Here is a 24,206-nt window from a genome sequence, read left to right on the forward strand (position 1 = left end):
ATAATTAGGCCACTAAGGGAGCAGAACTCCTGAAAGCGGGTGAGGAGCTTTTGGAGACCCTGAGGTGTCTTTGCTTTGAGCAGGGTATCATCAGCAAAGAGCAGGGTGGGGATCCTGGTGCCCGCCAGGGACGGGGCATCTGCAGGTTCCTTAAGCAGGTGCTCAACCACACCATTCACATACAATGAGAATAGTGTGGGAGCCAGCACACATCCCTGGCGGACACCCCTACGCACTGGGATTCTGTTGGTTTTCTCCCCGTTCTTGCCCCACCGCACCTGTGCATAGTTGTCTGAATGGAGTTTAATCAGAAGCGACAGGATGTAGGCGGGCAGTCCCAGCCCCTGCAAAACCCTCCATAGCTTCTCCCTCGGTACTAGGTCAAAGGCAGTCTTCAGGTCAATAAAGGCCAGATAAAGGCTGCCCTTGCCCAGCACCACCACCTTCCAGTACAGGAGCATTAGCCTGAATGCTTGTTCTATCGTCCCCGTACCTGAGCGGAAACCCGCCTGGAAGTCCGACAGTATTTTGTGCTCATCTGCCCACTGAAGGACCCTCCCCAAAATCACCTTCCCTGCCACCTTTTGGGAAGAGTCAATTAGGCTGATGGGCCTGTAGTTAGCGGGGTTGTCCCGACACCCCTTTTTGAATATCGGGACAACCTCCGCCCCCTTCCAGGAATCGGGTACTAGTGCGCCCTTCATGATTGCATTTAATAGCGCAGCGACCAATTGTCCCCATTCCTTGGGATTGGCACGAAGCAAGTCACCGGGTAGCCCATCCGGCCCCGCAGCCTTTAATGGGACCAGGGACTTGATTACAGCCTCACCTCCCTCTCAGTGAAATCATCCATATCACTATCTGTTGAGTCATCCTCCAAGAAAAAGGACTCGCTAATAACCCCTTCAGGGTGAGAATACAGGGCCTCGAAGTGAGTGTACCAGAGCTGGGCAGGGATGTTGCATGTAACCAGCGAAGCATCCGGACTATTCTTATTCCTAATCAAACTCCAGAAGCCCCTTGCGTCCTTTCCCTTGCTTGCAATCAAGAGATCTTCCCAAAACTTCTCCTCCCACTCCCTTTTTGCTGCCTTTATAGTGAGAGAATAGTCCTTCCTTGGTGTTCTAACTGCTATTGGGGACTTGGATTTAACAGCCCCTATCAAGGCCTTTTTCTGAGACCTGCATTTGGTTGTGACACTCTGGGTGTGCCCTGTGAGAAAGGATGCCATCCAGCTGAGCGCATCGTCTATGATTCCAATATGGCATAGATGGTCAATGAATGTGTGGTGGGAGACAGTGTCAAAGGCTCCGGAGGGGTCAAGCAGGGTTTGGACGGCTGATTCTCCAGTGAAGTATGGCGCGGATGTCATCTGTTGCGGCGATCAGGGCTGTCTGGGTGCTGTGGGGTTGGCCCTAAAATCTGATTGGGAGGGGTCCAGTAGTTTGTTTGCTTCCATGTGTTCAGTGAGTTGAGGGTTGATGGCGTTTTCCAGGACTTTGGCAGAGAACGGGATCAAAGAGATGGGTCGGTAGTTCTGGAGCTCACTGTGATCTGCTGAATGTTTCTTTTGTTTCATTGAGATGGCATTCTATTATCTCAGAAATCCTTCATGGTTGGAACTGCTCATCTTTTGGTAGTTCATACTGTATCGTACAACTTGCCACTTGCTAGTTATTACTAATGTTGCAATTCGCCAACCTATTATCTATTGATGACTTGCTCTCCCTCTTTGTCTTCCGTTGGCAGCATAGATCTAATGTGCTGGATTGAAATTGAGCGGTTCCGAAGGATGCCATACAAGGAAAGAGAAAAAAGAGAGGAGAAATCCAAGGATATAAAAACTAAATACTTAAACAAAAAGTATTTCTTTGGACCCAACAGCCCGGCTACAAGACAAGAGCAAGAACAGGTGATGCAATGAAATGATGTAGCATGGTGCTAGTTAGACATTAATGGTATGGGAATAGTTAAATATCAAATACAGGTAAAATTCTATTTGAAAGTTCCATTGTCTTATAAAATGCTCACAGCTCACCATTTCTTAGAGGAACCTGATATAATCTATCACATCTTATGATATACACATTTTTCAGTGAATACGCCTTATGCAATAGCACACATATCGTACTTTGTTGAAACACATTACGCAAAGTTGAGGAACTGATAACAATAATTATTGAAGCTATGTGGTAGGAACTCTTATACATGATGCTCTCACACTTGTACCCTCTGTTCATTTCTCTTAACCCATTGTATCTGGATTTGCCACTGATTCCATCTTAGAGATACTGGTGTGATTTAACAAATTATTTCAGCAGAACACTATACCAGAATGAGTAAAAGACCTTCGTCTTTCAAGTTCTGCGGTGGGTGTTGCCTGGTCATGTTGGCTACACTTCCACAATCACTGCACAGTTAACAACTGCTATGGTCTAATGTTCCTGAGGGGAACGTTAACCGTTGTAGCTTGTTACTCTGTGGAGTAGCCGTGCGCTTTACAAGTACCTATTTTCATTTCACTTCCTTTACAGTGTTTCTCCTGACAAGGTAAAAAAGTGCATTTGACTCCATCTGTCCCGTCCAGGATAAGGACTTACACTATAGCCCTTATGTGTCACCCTAAAAAACACAAAAATAATGCACACTTGTAGATCTTTCAGATTACATTGTTTGTCTGATCAAAAGAAATGTGAAGATGATGTAGCTCTCCCTTTTCCTTGGAAACGGTCTTATTAAGAATCCTTGTTGGAGCCTTTTAAACAATTCAAAAGGGAGCGGAGGATGGGGGAATAAGTAGGAGCAAGGCGCTGTTAGCTTCTATAGCTCTGTATGCTGCTCCCATACTTTTAGTTTGGGTTTATATTTTTCTTGGGGGTGTGCTTGCATGTTCCTTTGTATTCTCCTATCCTCCGTTATGTTCCGCAGATTTAAACTGGAGATTCAAGAATGGGTCCAAGCGGTAATCTTGCCTCCAACCTCAATAATAAACCTGCTTATATCGTATTTCCTCGGTGTCCAGGGACTCATTTTCCTCTGTGGCAACATGGAGCCTTTTTGCAGGGAAAATTACAGTTTGTCATTGGACACCTATTTAGATCTGTTCGGTTTTAGGGAAAGGGAGCATTATTATGACAAAACACTAGATTTCAGTTAATAGTTGAAGAGCTCTCTACTAATGTTATTATTCACTGCAGGTGACCCTGAATGTATGTAAGGTCAGTGCCTCATCTCAGATATCCATGACTCCCTCATCCTTTCTAGAACAAAATCACAGGCGGTGCTATCTGACCCTTTTCTCATAAAAGTAGTCCAGCAACGAGAATCTTCTGTCTTTGAATACTTGCGCTATATGAATTTTCAGTTAATTCATGAGAAAGTGGTCAGGTTATCAGCAAGCATTATGAGAACTGATGCCCTAAGAGAATATTATCTTCAAAGAAGAAGGCAATATTAATTTTTTAAAAGTCAGAACAGTAGTCAAAGTGACACGACAAAACTATTTTACAAAACATTTTGCAAATCTTTTTTCTAAGGAAAGGTGAAAGAAAAGCAGTCCAATATAGCTATAAAATCTGCAGCCTAAAGAATCTGTAAAACTGACACTACCCCATTAAGTAAGCATGTTCCAACTGTATCCCATCATGCTCCATCAGTGGAAGTTTCTACAGTTCTTTTATCTGGCTTCTGTCAACAAGATCCTGGAGAACAAAGCTTAACCTTCTTTAGCTTTTTACTTGGGAAACACAAACGTAAGTGCAAAGGTTTCACCTCTACCTCTCCTATCTCTTTCTGTGTGGGAATCTCCACATAGGCTCGTCTATGTTTTCGTTGTAAATGTGGGAGGGACAGAGGGTAGAGGATGGAAAATGGGAAATGAGTACTAATAAAGGCAAGGGAGTAAGGAGGGATTACGAAAGGACGTACACCCATCCCCAAGAGCATAAGCCTATTCCTATTTGCAAATTGCACTTCTGTAGTTATTAGGTATTACAGCCAATAAGGACCTAAACCTTAGCAAATGTACTTCAGCTCAGAGCTGAACTCCCTAACTCCAATGTTTTCTGTTAGAGGGTGTTGCAGTATTAGTGGTTGGCCATGCGTGGTGCTGAACTTACTACTGCTCCTTTTTGGCTATAGTAACTTACACTTGTAAATTTAACTTGACCTAAATATTTTCTGCGAAGTGGCTACAATTGCAAATTCTAAGTCCCTCCTGCAAACCTTCCTCCAAAAAGATTGAATCATTTCCATCAGGAAGAACTATAGCAGTAAGTTAACATTTGTTTGTAGAATCTTACCATGGAGACAGTTCTGGATTTCACAAATGGTATGGGAATGTATTCCTTTTACTGTCTGTTTAAAAAGAAAGGACATGATGAGGATGATGAACCAGAGTTCAAGGTGGAAGCAGTTCTTGACCTAAAAGGATTCTGCGTATACTGCATTTTCTAATTCAGTAGAAAGGGCATGGTCCTGAAGACTGTACATGGGAGCACAAATTGTGCACTGCATGTACCATGATGTAAAGGAGAAAACTTTTCTAGGTTATTGTTGGAACCCGTAGTCCCAGTTCCGCACTACTGTCACCAAGTGTGAGACCCGGGGCTCCCCACTCAACGTTAGGCCAAGTAAGGACCCGTTTGAGATAGCCCTGCTCACCCCCTTAGTAGCTTGGCACAAGCAGCAAGGCCTATCTCAAAGGCACAAGTGTTCTGTATGTGCAACCACGCCCACAGCAACCCCTGGTGACACCACAAATGGACTCCACACTAGTGTGATAAAAACGAGTATAAACTTTATACAAAAAGATATACGATCAGACTACATGATACATAAGCCAACATAGAATAAAGGGTAATATTCGTTCCGGCTGGCTGGTAGGTTTAAATCCCAACCATCGCTTTCAAAATGCTACGCTGGTCGCAATGCTAGAATCACACACGTTGCAATGGACAAACAATAGTGCACTGCGTAATGATACAATCCTGTGCTGGGCAAAGGAGAAATAATACAATTCATAACGATACATCCTGGTACACGCAATGGGAGAAATAATGCAATGCGTACCGCTACATTCATGTACTGCGCAATGAAGGAATAATGCAATGCGTCACACCCCAATCACGTACTTTGCAATGAAGAAATAATGCAATGCGCAACTACAATCATGTACATTGCAATGAAGAAATAATGCAATGTGGGCTGCTACACTCCTGTACTTGGCAAGGGAGAAATAATGAAATGCGAAGCGCTACAATCATGTACTTCGTTATGCAATAATAATGTCAGGGATCTTAAGACAGGCCGGCAGTTCGTTAGCAGCAATATTGCCAATGTGTATTACGACAATCAGCCTCTTCGATAGCAGTTGCCCCCCACACGGTTCAGCAATGACACAGAGTATAGCTTCTTACTCTGGCCCCTGTACTGCCACTCCTTTTGTCAGTATGGGCCCCACTCTGAGCCGAAGCAAAGGCTCACGTTGTCAGAAGGACTGAGAGGCCGAGAGAGTATTCCTCCGACTCCGTACTTTTACTCTGGGTGCAAGTTCACCACTGCATCCTCTGGTTCTCTTCTGGCAAGAAGCCACACACACAACGCTGATGGGACTCCACGTCGACTCAGAGTGCACGCTCACCAGGCACTCCTTCCTGCGTCCTCAGTTGGCACCAAGACAAGCATACCGCGCTGCAGAGACTCACTCCACTTCCGATGCACACATTGGTCAGGCACTCTTCACCAACGCCTCCCGTGCACCACGATACGCACCCTTTGCGTCTGAGACTCACTCCAGCTCCGGTGCACACACCGACCAGGCGCTCCTCACCAGCGCCTACGGTGCACCACAACACGCACCCTGCGCATCCGAGTCTCACTTCAGCTTCGGTGCACATGCTGACCACGCGCTCTTCACTAACACCTGCGGTGCACCATGACACGTACACACGCGCCCAAGACTCACTACACCTGCGATGCCCAAGTTGGCCAGGCGCTCTTCACCCGTGCCTCCTGTGCAGCACGATACGCACCCGGCGCATCCGAGTCTCACTCCTCCTTTGTGTGTCAAAGATCACAGGGCACGCCTTTCGAGGGTCTCAAGCTGCCACAACACACGCCCACCGCGTCGCTTGAAACGTCTCCGGAAACTATTATGTTCCTGTATTTCCAAACAGGGAGCCAGCTCACCTCGTGCCCTTGGGGACCCAACGCCTCTCAGCACAGTCCCAACCACCTCTTCCTTGGTTAGAATAGCAAACTGTAGACCAGCCCAAGATCACAAAGCATGGGTTGGTCTTTCCCCAGCAGTCTCTTCAGTTGCTCCTTCCTTAGCAGTTCTTCTTGACCACAAAATGTCTCCAAGCCTTTTCAGTCTCAATCCATTTCTGTTTAATTCCAATGTTCAGGAGTTTCAGCTCTCATAGTTATACCCCTTAATGTCTTTGAAGTTTGTTGTGCTCAGGGGTCCCTGCCCCCTCCCTAAATCAGTTCTGGGGTTCTCCCTCCCAGTGTCACCTTTCTCCCTTTGATACTGGGGGTCTGGATCCTTAATAACTCAGCAGGAGACGGGTAACAATTGTACTTTGACAGTGATCAGCAGTGGCAAAGTACCCAAAGCATCTAGAAACAAAGGAGGTAGAGGCAAAAAGTCACAGGTAACCGGGCCAAGATATGCCAGGTCTAACAGTTATGATGTAGTGTCTGGCTGTCCCTTTTCCTTGCCCAAACTGTTTTTCATGACCTTCTGTACCATTTATCACACATTCCTAATGTTCCTTTTTGTAAAAATTGCAATCCGGCCCATTGATTACACTTTTTCCGGCCCCAGCCGGAGATTATGGCCCTAGCCGGCGTGTACGGCCCTAGCCGGAAAGTACGTTCCGGGTGCGGAGAGTACACTCCGGGTGCGGAGAGTAAGCTCCGGGTGCGGAAATTCTGGCCATAGTGCAGACGTAACGTTAGGAGTCGTAAGTGCATTCTGTGAATACCAAAAATTGTAAGTGCCTTCTGTGAATACCAACAATAGTAAGTTTAGGATTTTGTATCAGATTATTTTACTGTCTTTCAGCGCCAGGCAAATGCTTGTGGTGAAGGTCAGTAAAAACTAAATAATGCTCCTCCCACCATGGGAGATGACTTTCATGGCCGAGGGAGCATTACTTTTTTTATTTTCCAAAAGAAAATCCAGTTTGGGGATTATCTTTTTGAAAATAAAATAGAATAGTGTTTGATCTAGGGTTACGTTATGCAGAGCAGCCCTACACCAAATAGCAGATTGCATTGGCCGGAACCGCTGTGACAGCGGTTCTTGACAATTCTTCATAACTGTCAAAATATAAATGAGGCCCTTAGTCTTCATACAAAAGAAATGAAGCAACTGGCAATAACTGGGCATAATTGCACTCTGTCGGAATGTGGATCTTCAAAGGAGCAGTGTTCGTTTTTGGTCTCTCCCGGCTGCAGCCTATTACGCTACTTGTTAAGCTACATTGGTCCTCTTTTCTCTCACTTTTATAAAAGGTTTGTGAAGGCATATTTTCTTGTCACATTTACTAATAAAATCACATTTTTAATTGGAATTAAATTCTTCTCAGAAAAGAAATTAAAATAGCGTGCAGTAAGCTGTTAAAAATATTTTGCTGGGGGTATGACCAGCCAAGATGGGCGTATGGTAATAACCCATGCCGGCTCCGCTGCCAAAATGAACATAACCCGAGACAACACCACACCAACATCCCTAAAAGCACGGTAATGCAAAAAGGAAAGTGCAGAGACATACCCTGCTCCATTGGCTTCATTTAGAACCAAGCGGCGCACAGTGTATGGCGGGGGATGGTTGATTTATGCAGAGGCCACGGTTCCCGCTGAAGACTCCCGAGTGGCCGTCGGCGCAGCTGCGGGGTAAATAAGAACCGGCATTCTGGGGACCAGCCGCGGAAGAAATCAAGAGACTTACGGGCATTCCCTTGATTACGGGATACGACACACAGTCTGCAGCGGCCCGGTGAGTGACAACGAAGTGAGGCAGGAGGAGAGATGGCCGCCATCTCAGAGCCCAATAGCTTCACCGGGACGGGGAAACCAAATAAGGGACGAACAACCAGCTAGGGAAGAACAGCAGCCAGTGCAAGCGCGAGATCAGTATAAGTGCAAGGATTCTCTCGCCCTCTACACAAGTAATGCATATTAAAACTGGAGAGCGGGGAAAAGAATAAGGGGTGCCTGACTCCAATATGGCGCTGGCTCGGGACACAATGTCGCATGAAGTTTCTAAGGCCTCAACTGAGTGCGTCTGCCTACCATAGGAAAGAGGCAAACCTTGTCCCTTCCCCAATGCAAACGAATGAAGCACCTGGCAATTCACAGATACCACAAGGGGGAGCAGATATACTAGGCAATTCCAGGGGCACCTGGCTTTGGTGGACTAGGTAAGGAGCCACCACGGTCGAGAGAGACAGCGGAGGCCTCAGGGGACACAGGCCCGGATAAAACTAGTGTATAGCGTGGGAAGCGCCCGGAAGCCCCACGCAGAGGCACGTTGGGAGACAGGCGCAGTCTCGATACGGGACAGGTTATCTCCCTCCCTGAGCTTTCACAGAAAGGAGTGGGACTAGAGAGAGGTTTGGGGTTGTTCCAGACTCCTCGCTTCGGCAGGACTGGACCCCAGGCATACTACGGTCTACATCAACCTCAACTGTATGCCGCCAAAAAATGCAACCCCAGAGCAACAGGGTGTCTACCTACTTCGCACCTACTCCCAACACAGAATCACAGCAGAGCGCAAGCGAAGAAGCTGGAATGGCGCTATCTAAGGACGATCTACTAACCTCATTGAGAGCATAAAGCAGGAATTGAGGGATGAACTAAAGGCAGACTGGACACAATCGCTGGATGCTCTGAGGGCGGATCTGAATGGTAGGCTCAAGTCCCTGCAACAGCATTGTAACGGGGGCACTGCCGGACAGTGACGGGGTGAGGACTTTAACAAGGGTTCCTTTCCACCCCGTCCACAGGACCAGTACGGCCCCTTTAACACAGCCTGGGCTTCCCTGGGTGCAGAGGTATCCCCTATGACGTCAGCAGCAGTCAGCCAATCAGGTACAAAGGAGGCGGACAAAAGACCGAAGCAGGAAGACAGAGGCGCGACAACCTGAGGAAGAACTGACGTTTGGACGTTGGAGCCAAGAGACGATTCCCCCGAGATGAACAGGAAGATGGAGGAAGAAACCGAAGATCCTGGAACCCGGAGGACCGAGAAGCCAGGAGGCCAACGACATCGCGATTCGCCCCGCCACAATTCTGGAGAAGTGTGGCTGGACAAGGTACGGGACCGCATACTGCGGTTTGCATTCTCACGGGGAGTGTCCGGGTAGGAGTCGTTGAGGGAGGTCACGGGACTGTGTGTGTGTTTTTTTTTCTTTTTACACACTCCCGCCTGATTCTTGCAGTGTCCGTTTCCATATAGACATGGTGGTAGCCCCTGGTGAACCCTCACACCCCGCCCCCTCTTTCCACACTTAGAGTCTGGACCCGAAAGTAACCCTGTGGCCTCTTTTCTTTTTCCTTTGGTTGTTACTGGAGAAACGTCGGGGAATCCTTTGCCTGAGGCACCGAAGCTGTGTATAAATTCAGGACCAGGACGAAACACCTCCCTTCCCAAATTACCGGAACAACAGATCCTTCAACCTAAATACATCAGATGGATGTTTGAATCTTTTTTTGTTGAAGAATAAAAGAACTCACAAAGACTTCATTGGTCGAGAACTCATTTCCTACCCCCAAAACCCCCTCCGGCCTACACATTTGGTGACAAGGATATTGATTCAGCAGGCACAAGAGTGCTGGACCTGGAGACCAAAACCATGGAAATTGAACCATGAGCGGAACGCATCTCAACCATGACGAGGGCACTCCAGACCCATCTACTAGCAATGCAATTAAGACGCAATTAAAAGAGGAGGACCTTGAGAATCGCTCTTGGCGAGACAACCTTCGAATCCGCAATCTGGGAGAAGGAGCTGAAGGTCAGGACCTTGAGGCCTTCGTCACGGGGCTGTTTTCCGAAATTTTGGGAACAATGACGGTGAATGTGAAAATAGAAAGAGTCCATGGAGTGGGGTGACTCCCACAGGGCGAGAAGTGCAGGCCAAGAGACATCCTTGCCAAAATGTACTCCTTCAAAGCTAAGGAAGCAATACTCCAGGCAGCCTAGAAAAGGGAAGTGGTGAAATTTCAAGGATACACATGTGAGCTGTTCTATTACATCGCCCCAACAACATTGGTACAACGTCAACAATTCCGGCCCACCACAGACAAGTTAAGGCAGGGCAATATCCGATACCAATGGACCTTTCCCTTCGGTCTCAGTTTTGATTATAAAACCGAGAACGTCATGTCTCCGAGATCCAAGATGCCTGCAGAATCTTAAGGGTCCCGATACCAGCTCAAGACCCCGTAGAGAATCCATTGGCTGTCCCAAGCAGTGACATGACCTTGGGGGGTAGAGGCGAGCTCGTGGCTCACACGTCGACTTCCCAGACCTAGGAAATCTCAAATTACCGCTGATCCAAACTGAACAGTATTGCAGGAAAACTCAGTCACGAGAGACAACAGTTTATTTCGAAGGACAGGGCAGAGACGGTCACGCTACGCGTCTGCTACAGCTAGAGAACTCTGGGACACTACAATCAACTCTTGTGTGCTGTTTCCTCATCTCGCCAAACACGCTCCGAGGCTGGAAGAGTCCTACTCCAGTCACAGCGGGATGGTGATTGTCTTCATAAACAGCAATAATGCAGAATTTCTGGTAGCGGACTATGGTCATATTCGCCTCACAGTGTCAGGCGGACACTACGGCGGTATGTGGGACTGGGGACAGACAGTCCCAAAGTTGACACTGTTTAAGTTTATCTATCGATTGTCTTTTTTAGTCGTGTTTTTCTTTCTCGTTTCGACCTTGGGCGCTGGTGATTATATAGGGGAGGGAGAGCGGGAGGAGAAGCAGACTACAGCGACCTGACGGGATGGGTCGGGGAAGGGAGAGATGTGAGCAAGGATATGAAGTACATCTTATTCTCATGAGAATGACCCCACTACGACCATTAATATGGTGCTAACCACACTTTTGTGGAATGTACGAGGTATGAATGCCCCCTCTAAACGTCATAAGGTATGGAAATACCTCACAGACCAACATTATGACATGGTGGCTCTCCAAGAAACACATCTCAAACGATCCAAAGATCATAGGCTGAAGCACAAGGCCTACCCACTGATCTATAAATCCTCCTCCACCACAAAACATAACGGGGTGGCCCTGCTCTTTCACTCTTCACTCAAATTCCAACCTGAAAACTATAAAACAGACAAGGAGGGGAGGGTCCTACTGGTGAATGGGGTGCCTAAGAGGGCGACAATGTACCATAGCCTTGATATACACACCCAATACTAATCAGGCTAAATTCCTTCATTCCACGCTATCTTTGCTAGGAGGCTTTGCTTCGAGTGAAATAATACTCATGGGGGATTTTAATCTCATCCGGCACTCGAGAACATCCAGTTCCAACCCCCATAAGACACACATGGGCAGTTTCCCAAAAGCCCTGAAACAAGAGATACAAGGGATGGGCCTCAAGGATGCATGGAGAGAAGCTCACCCAGACCACAGACTATACCTTTTTTTCCCATGTTCACCGCAGTTATTCACGTCTGGATTACACGTTTTTAAGTCAAACCCTCAATAATCAAGTACGCGAGGCCTTAATAGACCCTATCATCATCTCTGACCACGCACCAATCGCGACTCAATGGAGCGGAGAAGCAACACACCTAAATCCAAGGGATGGTATTTCCCTAATGCTTTAATCTGAGATAAAACATTGCGGGACGCCCTAAGGGCCTCCATTAGTGACTTTGTCCAAATAAACAACCCTCAGGATACTTCAGTGGCAAATAATTGGGACACATTCAAAGCCGTTATCCGGGGACAATGCTTGTCCCTTATGTCTCCTCTTAATAAAGAAAGGGCGGCTGAGAGGTTACTTCTAGAGGGGGAATTAAAGACGATCATAAACCTAACCCCACTCTCACACTTCAGAGAAAGGTCACGGCCTTGAAAGGGAAATTGCACGCTATTTACTCAAATAGGGCAGAACTGACCTTGTTCCACCTCTAGCAAACATCATATGCACAGGGGAATAAAATAGGTTCGCACTTGGCATGACAACTTAGCGTAAAAAGGGGAAGGGAGTACATCGCAAGAATTAAAGATCCCACAGGCGCCCTGATTTGGGAGGATGATAAGTTTTACCGGGGTGGACCCTAAAAACGACCTGACCTGGGTCAGTGGTTCGGTACATATGAAAGGGGGTCAGTGTCAATTTCTTTCAAAAGCAACAAATGTCAAATAATACATTACGTATCTCAAATATTGATCAGTCCAATATTCCATGCACATTTTATTCAGCACAGAAGTAAGCGGAAACTTAGCATACATCAATAAGCTCCGTAAATTCTTAATTTCATTATACTTTCGTTGGAAAACATAAATGAGTTTATAAACAAGGTTATATATAACTTTTATCAATCAAGTTATAAAATATTATTTACATGAATATCGGCGCACTCTCAGTGAAAAAAGAGAAAAGTAGTTGAGTGGGATGGGTGTGATGGGATAAGTGCGGGGACTGGGTAAAGGTGTTGTGACCATAACACAATCGCAATAGAAATCAATAGGACCTTTACAGTCTAAATGAGATCAACAGTTCCATATATCTCTTTTAACATAGGATGGGCTTTACTTCATTTGATTTCCTCCTATGTTTAGAGAAGTGGTGTACAACTGTCTACGTTTCGACCCCGTGTTGTGTAAGGGTTAGTTGAAACCTCATTCTGGGGTCTTCATCAGGACATTGGCAAGACGAGAGCGCCTACAAATAATAAAATTAAAATGAATGTATCGGTACCTTGTCACAAAACAACATTATCCAAGGACTGACAAATAATTAAATACATACTTTACATTTGGCCATCCAGTGACCTTATGGGTAGGACCTCCTTAGGTTCCTATTGTGGGCGATTCAACCTGTAATTAATTAAGAGGACTGTAATTGCGCATAGGTACATAGAAGGAATGTCCTATCTGATAGTTATTAGATGAGGGGGACACTTACTGGCGTGAAACAATCATCCAATCAAATTAAAGATGGTATCCAGTACGTTTCAAACGATTTATTGCTGCTATTAGGGTGTGCAGATCATCACAATGCCCCGGTGGTTCTGTGGGGATGAGAAATGATATTCACACTAGTAGGTACGCAGCGTTTTTAAATGAGGGTTTATTCAAAAGCTATCCTCCGAATTGCCCGCAGAAAAATCTATCGCGCTATCAGGATCGGGAATACCAGCACATATCATTACGGTGCGTGCGATGCCTTAGTACCGATGGAAATAATTTAAGACACGGATGCGTGTTACACATGGCCTCTTGTAAACCCGCGGATGACCTGTGCCTGGGTGATCGCATGTTCTGGTATATAAAACAAGGGAATTGTAAAGCTAACAAAGGTCCAAGGCTTATTTTGAATATCAAGCTAAATAATAAAGTAAAGTAAAGTCCACATTTGTAAAGCGCACAATCACCCGTAAGGGTCTCTAGGCGCTGGGGGCCGTCGGGAAGATTAAGCGAGCTATTGCCCAGAGTCACATGGTGCTGTGCTAATCTGCCGCCGGAGCCGGGGATCGAACCGTGATCCCCAGATTCCAGCGTCAGTCGCCCTGGCCGCGGCGCCACACCTCTATAATAAGCACAGGCTTCGAATAAGAACTGTATCTTTTTCTCCAATGTCCAGCCGGACAAGGAGATGTTTATTTCAAGAGATTTATAAATGTATACAGGATTAAGAAGTGGAGCAAGCAACAGATGGCTGGGCACAAGCCTGTACCGAGTCAAGGGGAAAAAACAGTACAAGGGAAGAAAGAATAACAGGCAAACAGATTGGAGAGAAAAGGTGGCTTACAGTGCTTTCAAATATTACGTAAGCTCTAACCAACAGTAGCTGCCACACATATTACAAAAATAAGGGGAAGCAGTTCTGTACAAACAGTCGACGTAACGTTTCGATCCCTATCTCCAAAATTAAATTGTGATCATCTTCAGGACTACAATATGTAATTTTGCCTGTTTATGGTTATACCTGCCTGTCGAAATTAGACAGGGGGGAAGAAAGAAGGGGGAGGAGACAAATTAACTCAAAGAAGATATACATATTTACAACATGTCAATTACAGTTCTCTCTAGTGCAGATTCAATAAAGTTTAGAGAGTTGCGGAGGCTATGTACAATGTGATCCTACATATTACAAAAGGGCACGGATTAAGGTGCTTATTTTTGGGAGGGGAAAACGTTGAATAGTGCAGAAGAACGTGCAAGTGAAGGGGTAAGTGAACGAAGAGTGTATGACCTCTTAAAGTCTCCAACTGAGATTGGGCTCATTCTGGTAAATCATGCTCATTCTAATAAGCGGCAGCGTAGTGAGCCGGAGAGGCAAGCATTATCAAGTGGCGCGTGGACAGTGACTGTGACGGGACTACAGTGCGTGGAAAATTGCAGCCGAGCGTGTGAGCGACTGGTATACTGACCGAGGCACTCAGTGGGAGTGCGGTCACGACGTGGGGGGTTCAAGCAGGGGGAGGCTTCAGGACATCTGGGTTGGATAAAAAGAGGGGGTTACAAGGGGGGGTCGTGATATGGGCATGGCCGTAGTGAGTGGACAAACTCAGTCAATTTGAGATAAATTTACCTGAGGCGCCAAACAGGTTGCGTGGGGCAGCCTCCCAGTTTTCTGAAGAAATAACGGGTTAGTACTTTCCGGAGATCGTGGTGTGACCTCTAATTGAGAGAAGGAATTATTAGGATAGCTGGTAAGCAGTGGGTGGCGCGTAACGGTTGCGCTTAAATACAGGAGTTACCTGAGCAAGGATGCAATTAATGCTTCGTCGGCATACAGTTATTATTCAGCCAATGGAGGAATTGGCGTAGGCAATCGACGTCCTGTCTCCAGATGATAAAAATGTTGTCGATATACCTCCGCCAAAACTGTATCCCTGTAAAGAATGGATTGGAGGGATTAAGAATCACATTGGTCTCTAGTTGGTCCATGAAAAGCACAGCCAGATTCGGGGCAAAAATAGCACCCATTGAGGTACCCTTGATTTGTTCGTAGAAGATGTTATCGAACACAAAGAAGTTTCTCGTGAGGCTTCACTTATCCCCCCCTTCCTCCTTGTAGGAACGCACAGAACAGGCTCGCCCCATTGTGCGCGACCAACTACCACGCCGACGAAGCATTAATTGCATCCTTGCTCAGGTAACTCCTGTATTTAAGCGAAAGTGCGTTGAAGCAGAGTGAGGTGAAGAATAGGTAAGGTGGCGCCAACTTGGGGTACTCTAACCTTAAGCCAATACTGTGTTAAGCTTACATAAGGCGCGTAATTATACATGAGCAGCATATATTGAAAGAGTGCCGTTTTTACGATTTTAGAACATCTCCTGATCATGTGATCACCCAGGCACAGGTCATCCGCGGGTTTACAAGAGGCCATGTGTAACACGCATCCGTGTCTTAAATTATTTCCATCGGTACTAAAGCATCGCACGCACCGTATTGATATGTGCTGGTATTCACGATCCTGATAGCGCGATAGATTTTTCTGCGGGCAATTCGGAGGATAGCTTTTGAATAAACCCTCATTTAAAAACGCTGCGTACCTACTAGTGTGAATATCATTTCTCATCCCCACAGAACCACCGGGGCATTGTGATGATCTGCACACCCTAATAGCAGCAATAAATCGTTTGAAACGTACTGGATACCATCTTTAATGTAATTGGATGATTGTTTCACACCAGTAAGTGTCCCCCTCATCTAATAACTATCAGATAGGACATTCCTTCTATGTACCTATGCGCAATTACAGTCCTCTTAATTAATTGCAGGTTGAATCGCCCACAATAGGAACCTAAGGAGGTCCTACCCATTAGGTCACTGGATGGCCAAATGTAAAGTATGTATTTAATTATTTGGCAATCCTTGGATAATGTTGTTTTGTGACAAGGTACCGATACATTCATTTTAATTTTATTATTTGTAGGCGCTCTCGTCTTGCCAATGTCCTGATGAAGACCCCAGAATGAGGTTTCAACTAACCCTTACACAACACGGGGTCGAAACGTAGACAGTTGTACACCACTTCTCTAAACATAGGAGGAAATCAAATGGAGTAAAGCCCATCCTATGTTAAAAGAGATATATGGAACTGTTGATCTAATTTAGACTGTAAAGGTCCTATTGATTTCTATTGCGATTGTGTTATGGTCACAACACCTTTACCCAGTCCCTGCACTTATCCCATCACACCCATCCCACTTAACTACTTTTCTCTTTTTTCACTGAGAGTGCGCCGATATTCATGTAAATAATATTTTATAACTATGATTGATAAAAGTTATATATAACCTTGTTTATAAACTCATTTATGTTTTCCAACGAAAGTATAATGAAATTAAGAATTTACTAAACTTATTGATGTATGCTAAGTTTCCGCTTACTTCTGTGCTGAATAAGATGTGCATGGAATATTGGACTGATCAATATTTGAGATACGTAATGTATTATTTGACATTTGTTGCTTTTGAAAGAAATTGACACTGACCCCCTTTCATATGTACTGATTTGGGAGGAAACTGGTCAAGCACAACTGTTTAAACACTTCTATAAGGCACTTTACACTCCTGACCAAGGCAATGTACATGCTCAAGCAACTTATCTGAACTCAGTGTTGCTGCGCCGGGTTACGAATCTCCAGAACGGACAACTTGGGGAGCCTATCTCAGAGGAAGAGGTCCACCTGGCACTTAAAGCCCTCAAGCTGCATAAGGCCCCGGGCCCGGATGGTCTGCACACACAATTTTATAAAAGCTTCAGTGTGGAGCTCATTACCCAGTTAACAAGACTCTTTAATCATATGGCAACCTCTACTCAAACCCCCAGATCAATGAGCGAAGCCCTAATGAATGTGATCCTAAAGGGGGGGGAAGGATCCCCAACTCTGTGGTGCGTTTCACCCCTTAGCACTCCTAAACTTAGATGCCAAACTTTAATCAAAGATACTGGCCTCACGGATAGACAAATTGATGCCCGATCTTGAAACACCCAGACCAATCCGGCTTTATTAGGGGCAGACAAAGTTCAAGTTCAAGTTCAGAAATTTGTATAGCGCACTACTCACCCAGAGGGTCTCAAGGCGCTTGAGGGAGGGAGGTGAATTTACTTATCGAATATCCAGGTTTTTAGTTGCTTTCTGAAAGAGAGGTGGTTCTGAGTGAGGCGGAGGTGGGTGGGGAGAGAATTCCAGGTTTTAGCAGCTAAGTAGGAGAAGGATCTTCCCCCCATGGTGGATCTGTGGATTCGTGGGATTGCGGCGAGGGCTTGATTGGACAATCGTAGTTGGCGGGAGGGGGTGTAGAATGATAGACGTGTGTTGAGGCATTCGGGTCCTAGGTCGTAGAGGGCTTTGTGTGCGTGGGTGAGGAGACGGAACGTTATTCTCTTGTTGACAGGGAGCCAATGGAGGTCTTTCAGGTGGTCGGAAATGTGAGCTTGCCGAGGGATGTCAAAAATGAGCCTGGCTGAGGCGTTTTGGATGTGTTGGAGTTTTTTCTGTAGTTTGGCTGTGGTTCCGGCGTAAAGGGTGTTGCCGTAATCCAGTCGGCTTGTGACCAGTGCGTGGGTGACTGTCTTTCTTGTTTCGGTGGGGATCCAACGGAAGATTTTTTTGAGCATTCGTAGGATGTTGAAGCAAGATGATGAGACGGCGTTGACTTGTCTGGTCATCGAGAGGGATGAGTCTAGGATGAAGCCCAGGTTACGTGAGTGGTCCGTAGGTATGGGTGCGGTACCGAGGGCCGGTGGCCACCATGAGTTGTCCCAGGCAGAGGGGGATGGACCTAAGATGAGGACTTCTGTTTTGTCCGAGTTTAGTTTTAGACGGCTGTTCTTCATCCATTCGGCTACTTCTTTCATTCCTTCTTGTAGGTTGGTTTTGGCGGTGTTTGGGTCTTTTGTGAGGGAGAGGATCAGCTGGGTGTCGTCTGCGTAGTAGATGATGTTGAGGTTGTGTTGGCGCGCGATGGATGCGAGGGGACTCATGTATACGTTGAAGAGGGTGGGGCTGAGTGACGATCCTTGTGGTACGCCGCAGATGACTTCGGTGGCCTCTGATTTGAAAGGGGGGAGGTGGACTCTCTGGGTTCTTCCGGTGAGGAACGATATTATCCAGTCCAATGCCTTTCCTTGTACTCCGATGTTGCTGAGGCGTTGTATGAGGTTGCTATGACAGACTGTGTCGAAGGCTACGGAGAGGTCAAGTAAGATGAGAGCAACTGTTTCTCCGTTGTCCAGTAGTGTTCGGATGTCAAATGTTGCTGCGATGAGGGCGGTTTCGGTGCTGTGTTTGGCTCGGAAGCCTGATTGAGAGGAGTCGAGGGATTTGTTGGATTCTAGGAAGGCGGCGAGCTGACTGTTGACGGCTTTCTCGATGACTTTGGCGGGGAATGGGAGGAGCGAGATGGGGCGGTAGTTCTTAAGTTCGGTTGGGTCAGCCGTGGGTTTCTTCAGAAGGGCGCTGAGTTCAGCATGTTTCCATTTTTCTGGGAAGGTGGCGGAGTTGAGGGAGCAGTTGATTACATCTCGGAGATGGGGTGCGATGATGGAGTCTGCTTGGTTGAAGATGTGGTGGGGACAAGGGTCGGTTGGCGATCCTGAGTGGATGGAATTCATCAGGCGGATGGTGTCTTCAGTGGTGATAGGGTTCCAGGCGCAAAGGTTGTTAGAGGGGGGTTTTGGTTCGGAGGTGGGTGGAGTGGACCGGTCTTCGGACTGGTTTTGAAAGCTGTTGTGTATTTTGGCGATTCGTTGTGGAAGAATGATGATAGAGAGTCGCAGAGGTCTTGGGAGGGGGTGATGTCGTTAGTGCCTGCGGAGGGGTTAGTGAATTCTTTGACGATGTTGAATAGTTCCTTGCTGTTTTGGGCATTGTTGTCAAGTCGATCCTTAAATGCTGATTTCTTGGTGGATCGGATGAGTTGGTGGTGTTTGCGGGTGGCGTTTTTGAAGGAGGCTAGGTTGTCAGTGGTAGTGTTTTTTCTCCAGGTTTTCTCGAGAGTCCGACAGAGCTTCTTGGATTTCTTAAGGTCATCGTTGAACCAGGGGGATTTTTTGTTCCCTTGCTTGATTAGATGGTTTTTCAAGGGTGCTAGTTCGTCTGCACTGTGGGTGATCTATTGTGTGAGGTTGGTGGCTGCTTGGTTTGGGTCCGATGAATTGGCAGGAGTGTTTTGTTGAAGCGACGAGAAGAGCTGGTCGGTGGTGATTTTGTTCCAGTTTCTTCGGGGAATAGGTTGTGGGGGGTTATGGGACGTGGCTTTTTTGTAGTGGAAGTGAACGCAGCTGTGGTCCGTCCTGTGGAGAGCTGTGCTGTGATCGAAGGAGATGTGCTTGCTGGAGGTGAAGATAGGGTCGAGCGTGTGTCCGGCGGAGTGGGTGGGGGTGTCAACGAGTTGTTTGAGTCCGAGATTGGCCATGTTGTCCAGAAGGGTGGTGGTGTTGTTTTCGTTTTTCTTGTCCAAGTCGAAGTTGAGGTCTCCCAGTAGAATGTAGTTCTCGGATGGGATGGCATGTGGGCTGATGAAGTCAGCGATGTCTTCACTGAATTGTGAGCGGGGTCCTGGGTGTCTGTAGATAAGGGTGCCTCTGAGTGTGGTTTTGGGGTCGGTGTGAATCTGGAAGTGAAGGTGTTCGGCGTTAGCGAGGTTATCGTCGGAGCTGGTCGTGATGCGGATGGTGTTCTTATGGACGATGGCGATGCCTCCTCCTGTTTGGTTGATGCGGTCCTTTCGGATGATCTTGTAGGTGTCCGGGATGGCTATGGCGATGTCGGGGGCTGATGAGGCGTTCATCCAACTTTCTGTAAGGAAGGCGACGTCCGGCGATGTAGTGTCGAGTAGGTTCCAGAGTTCGATGGAGTGTCTGTGGACTGAGCGGGTGTTGAGCAGTAAGCACTTTAGGTGGTTAGTGTCGGAGCTCTGTTTGGAGTTTGTGGATTTGGTGTGGGTCCTGATGCAGTCGAACTTGCAGGAGTGGCAGGTGAAGGGTCCATGGGTGTGTCCTGGAGCGGCTTGGTAGCAGTTAGGGAGTGGGCCGGGGTTAAGTGCTGAGAGGGTTGCGGCGTCGTATGTTAAGCGGGTGTAATGGGATTTGCGTGGACCAGGGGGGCTGGCGCTGGGCGCGGACGGGCGTAGACGGGCTTACCTTTGGCGCACCTTCGGCGCGCATGGGGCGCGTCCGCTGCGCGTGAATGCTGCGCGCGTAGGCATCTGTCATATGTGGGTAGTGGAAGGGGAGGGGCGAGGGAGGATCAGCTGGGAGGCGGGAGCGGGGTGGAGATCAGGGCAGGGAGGCACAACACAACAACAAAAAACAAAATGGCAGCAAGCCAATATCGCAACAGAATTGGGGCACAATTGTAAATAGCGCGATGCAAATGGCAGTGGCGCCGGCACAATCAGGCACAAATAAGTCTGCAGGCAGCCCAGCACAAGTTCAAATATCGTACAAGCGCACCTTGGCAATCAAGCGCTACGATCTAATTTACATCAGCAATTTAATAAATAATAATAAACAGGCGGGGCAATCTAGCGCTACGAACTCTAATAAATAATTATGCAGGCTAAAGCAGTTGTGGGTGCAAGGCGAGATAGGCACTCAGCAGTCTGGCGGTAAGCGCTACGATACCAGGCGAGGCAGGGAGCAGCGTGTGGAGCGACCTCTTCTGCTGGGAGCAGGACGGTCACAGCGCTACCACGGCAGAGCGGGGGTAAACAGTATCAGTAGGAGGGAGGATCAGCTGGGAGGCGGGAGCGGGGTGGAGATCAGGGCAGGGAGGCACAACACAACAACAAAAAACAAAATGGCAGCAAGCCAATATCGCAACAGAATTGGGGCACAATTGTAAATAGCGCGATGCAAATGGCAGTGGCGCCGGCACAATCAGGCACAAATAAGTCTGCAGGCAGCCCAGCACAAGTTCAAATATCGTACAAGCGCACCTTGGCAATCAAGCGCTACGATCTAATTTACATCAGCAATTTAATAAATAATAATAAACAGGCGGGGCAATCTAGCGCTACGAACTCTAATAGATAACAAACACACGATTACGTCCGCAGGGTGATCCACTTAATTGAAAAAAACACATAAAAAAACAGATCCTTGCAGTTCTACTGGGTTTGGATGCCAAGAAGGCGTTTGACACGGTGGACTGGCCCTTTCTCTACCAGACCCTTGAACGTTTTGGATTCTGCGACGCTTTCATTAACATGATACGTGCTAACTTCACAGCACCAAGTGCCAAGGTTGTGGTTAATGGGGTAGCCTCAGATCTTTTTCTGCTGGGGAGAGGGACGAGGCAGGGTTGCCCCCTATCCCCGCTCTTCTTTGCCCTCCGCATTGAACTACTCACAGCAGCTATTAGGGAATACCCAGAAATTAGAGGAGGGCCCTTTGGATCTGAGGAACACAAGTTCTCCAGTATTGGGGTGTCTTTCATAGATTCACATGCCTGAATCATTCCCCGTCGTCGGAGTGGGAGTCCCACGGTACATAAAAAAGCAATCATTTGTATATAAGAAAACCAAAACCCTTGGTAATACCAACCAGGAAGTAAAGTAGCCCTAAGCTACAATGGAAAAAACTTCCACACTCATGACTATCATAGTCATTTTGTATAGATCAAACTACAGCCAATCAGGCGCCAGCACCCACTAGAATGCTCTCCCCAGTGACTCAGGCTCTCAGATTTTCTACCGCACGTCGTGTGAAAGGGAGTCTCCCTGAGCTCTGCTCAGTACTTCTGATAGATACATCTGCCGTGTGGATTCCTCACCTTGTGAATATCCCCTTGCGTCTGCAACATTCGGAAATTCTTTTTGTAGCTTCGCGCCGACGTGGTCCCAGACGTCACAGAGGCACGGCACCGCTCGCGACTCCGCTGACGTCACCGACGCCTATAATAGGCCCACGCCGGCGTGATGACATCAGTTCCCTTTTTTCCGCGTCATCGACGCTAACGGTTTTCTGGGATCGTACTGTAGCTTCACAGTAACTTTGTTACTATTATTCTATTACTGTGTCTATCTCTAATTTCTTCGAGATGTCGTCGAAGAAGACTGGTTTTTAGGCTTGCGGGGAATGTGGCAAGACAATGTCTATAACCGACCCGCATGAATGCTGTGTCTGGTGCCTGAGTTCCGACCATGACGTCGAGGATTGCCCTTGCTGCAAGAAGATGACCCCGAAGGCTTTACGAGAGAGGGAGACGAAACTCTTCGTAGCAAAACTAAAGAATAAGAGAGTTAAGAAGTCTTCAAAGTCTCGATCTCGACGTTCGAGGTCGAGGTCTCGTTCGAGGTCGCGCTCGGAGTCGTCTTCGGCTCATGCTTCGAAATCTTCGAAGAAGAAGCACAAGAAGAGGAGCCATGAGTCACGTCATCACTCAGAAAAGGACTCTAGTACAAGACCGAAGTCCCAGGTCAAACTTCTGAGTAAGGAAGTGGAAGTTTAGGAATCGGAAGATCATAACTCTGTTGGTGAGGCTTCGCATCAGAATTCGCCCGAGTCTCAGAAGCAGGTCCATTCTCCAGTTCCATCCAATCCTTCTGGTCAGGAGGATGAAGGTGAGGAGCAGGGGGCTGGTGAAGTCGAGGTTCCGGTACCTGCGGGTTCGTCGACCCCGGTTCCTGGAATCGATGAAGAGGTCGACGTCGTATCGACTCCGCCTCCTCAGGAACAACCAAGAGGTCCATATCCGGATTTTCCGGCTCCAGGTCAGGATCCATCTCAGTTCCTGAATGCCATGTTTGGAGTTTATTCCAGGGCAATGTTCCCGTCTGGTGCACCTGTTGGTCCCACGGGTCCTATGGCTTTTAACTTGGGTGTTCCCCAGGCTTATGCCCCTGCGCCCTTCATGCCTTTTATGCCGGCTATACCACCGCATTGGCATTTTCCGACACCGACTCCATCGACGCCGATTCCATCGACGCCGATACCTACGACTCCGAAGCAGGATTCTGCTCGACCTCGTATAAAACGACCTCATCCGACTTCGGGTTCAACGCCGGCCCCGACCCCGTCGGAGTCGATTCCGAATCCATCGACTTCTATTGTGAAGGAAAGATCTCGGAGAGAAGCTCAGAGACTTCTGGAAGAAGAAAGATATCAATATACAGATACTGAAGAAGGGGAGTTACAAGATTCTGAAGATCTTTTTGAGGATTTGGGTGAGGCCAGTGGGCTTGAACTGTCTCCTGAGTGGGATTTGACTTCAGTGTCAAATGTACCGTCGAAAGATGTGGTTCCTTATCACACCGTTATTAAAAAAGCAGCGAGTTTATTGAACATTACTCTGCCCACTGCTGATTATAAGCCAAATATTTTAACTGAGGTTTTTCATTCACCCTCATCTGTTATTGAACCTATGTTACCCTTCAATGATGCCTTATCTGAGCCCATCTATGAAGTCTGGAAGAAGCCTTTGTCTGCTCCTGCAGTTTCTAGGACAGTGGCGAGGAGGTACAGAGTTGCTCCAGGTGACCCTGAATTCTTGTCAACACACCCCCTGCCTGAGAGTTTAGTTGTACAGGCTGCCTGTTCGAAAAGGCCTGCTGGGGCTTTTCCGCAGGTTCCTGGGGATAAGGAATCCAGGAAACAGGATCAAACCGCTAAGAAAGTCTTCTCCTCAGCCAGTATGGCGCTTAAGTCAACTAACGCAACTTGTCTGATGGGGAGGTATATTCATGCATTGATGGATTCTGTCAAGCAGCTGATTCCGAAAATCCCTGAGGAAGAGAGGGAAGATTTTCAGGAGGTGATATCGGACACTCAGGCAGCTGCGAGGCAAGTGATTCAGAGTGGTCTGGACACTGCTGATTCGGTGGCGAGGGTCATGGGCTCTTCCGTGGCCACTAGGAGGACTGCCTGGCTTAAATCATCGGAGTTCTCTGCAGACGTTCAGTCTGTTCTGATGGACTTGCCTTTTGATGGCTCAGGATTGTTTGGTAAGAAGACTGATGCTGCCTTGGAACGTTTTAA

The 24,206-nt window shown here is 47.3% G+C and overlaps 1 protein-coding gene across 2 annotated transcripts in view; it reads left to right on the forward strand.

Moving 5' to 3' along the window:
* Positions 1-24,206, forward strand: part of RGS22 (regulator of G protein signaling 22) — a 1,652,097-nt gene that overhangs the window by 1,231,711 nt on the left and 396,180 nt on the right. For both annotated transcript variants that reach the window (XM_078686958.1, XM_078686959.1), the window contains exon 18: positions 1,750-1,912. In XM_078686958.1, coding sequence (XP_078543084.1) covers positions 1,750-1,912 — 163 coding nt within the window. The remainder of the gene's footprint in view (positions 1-1,749; positions 1,913-24,206) is intronic.

This window comes from Lissotriton helveticus, chromosome 4_1, assembly GCF_964261635.1.
Source record: "Lissotriton helveticus chromosome 4_1, aLisHel1.1, whole genome shotgun sequence".
In the NCBI taxonomy this organism is placed as follows: domain Eukaryota; kingdom Metazoa; phylum Chordata; class Amphibia; order Caudata; family Salamandridae; genus Lissotriton; species Lissotriton helveticus.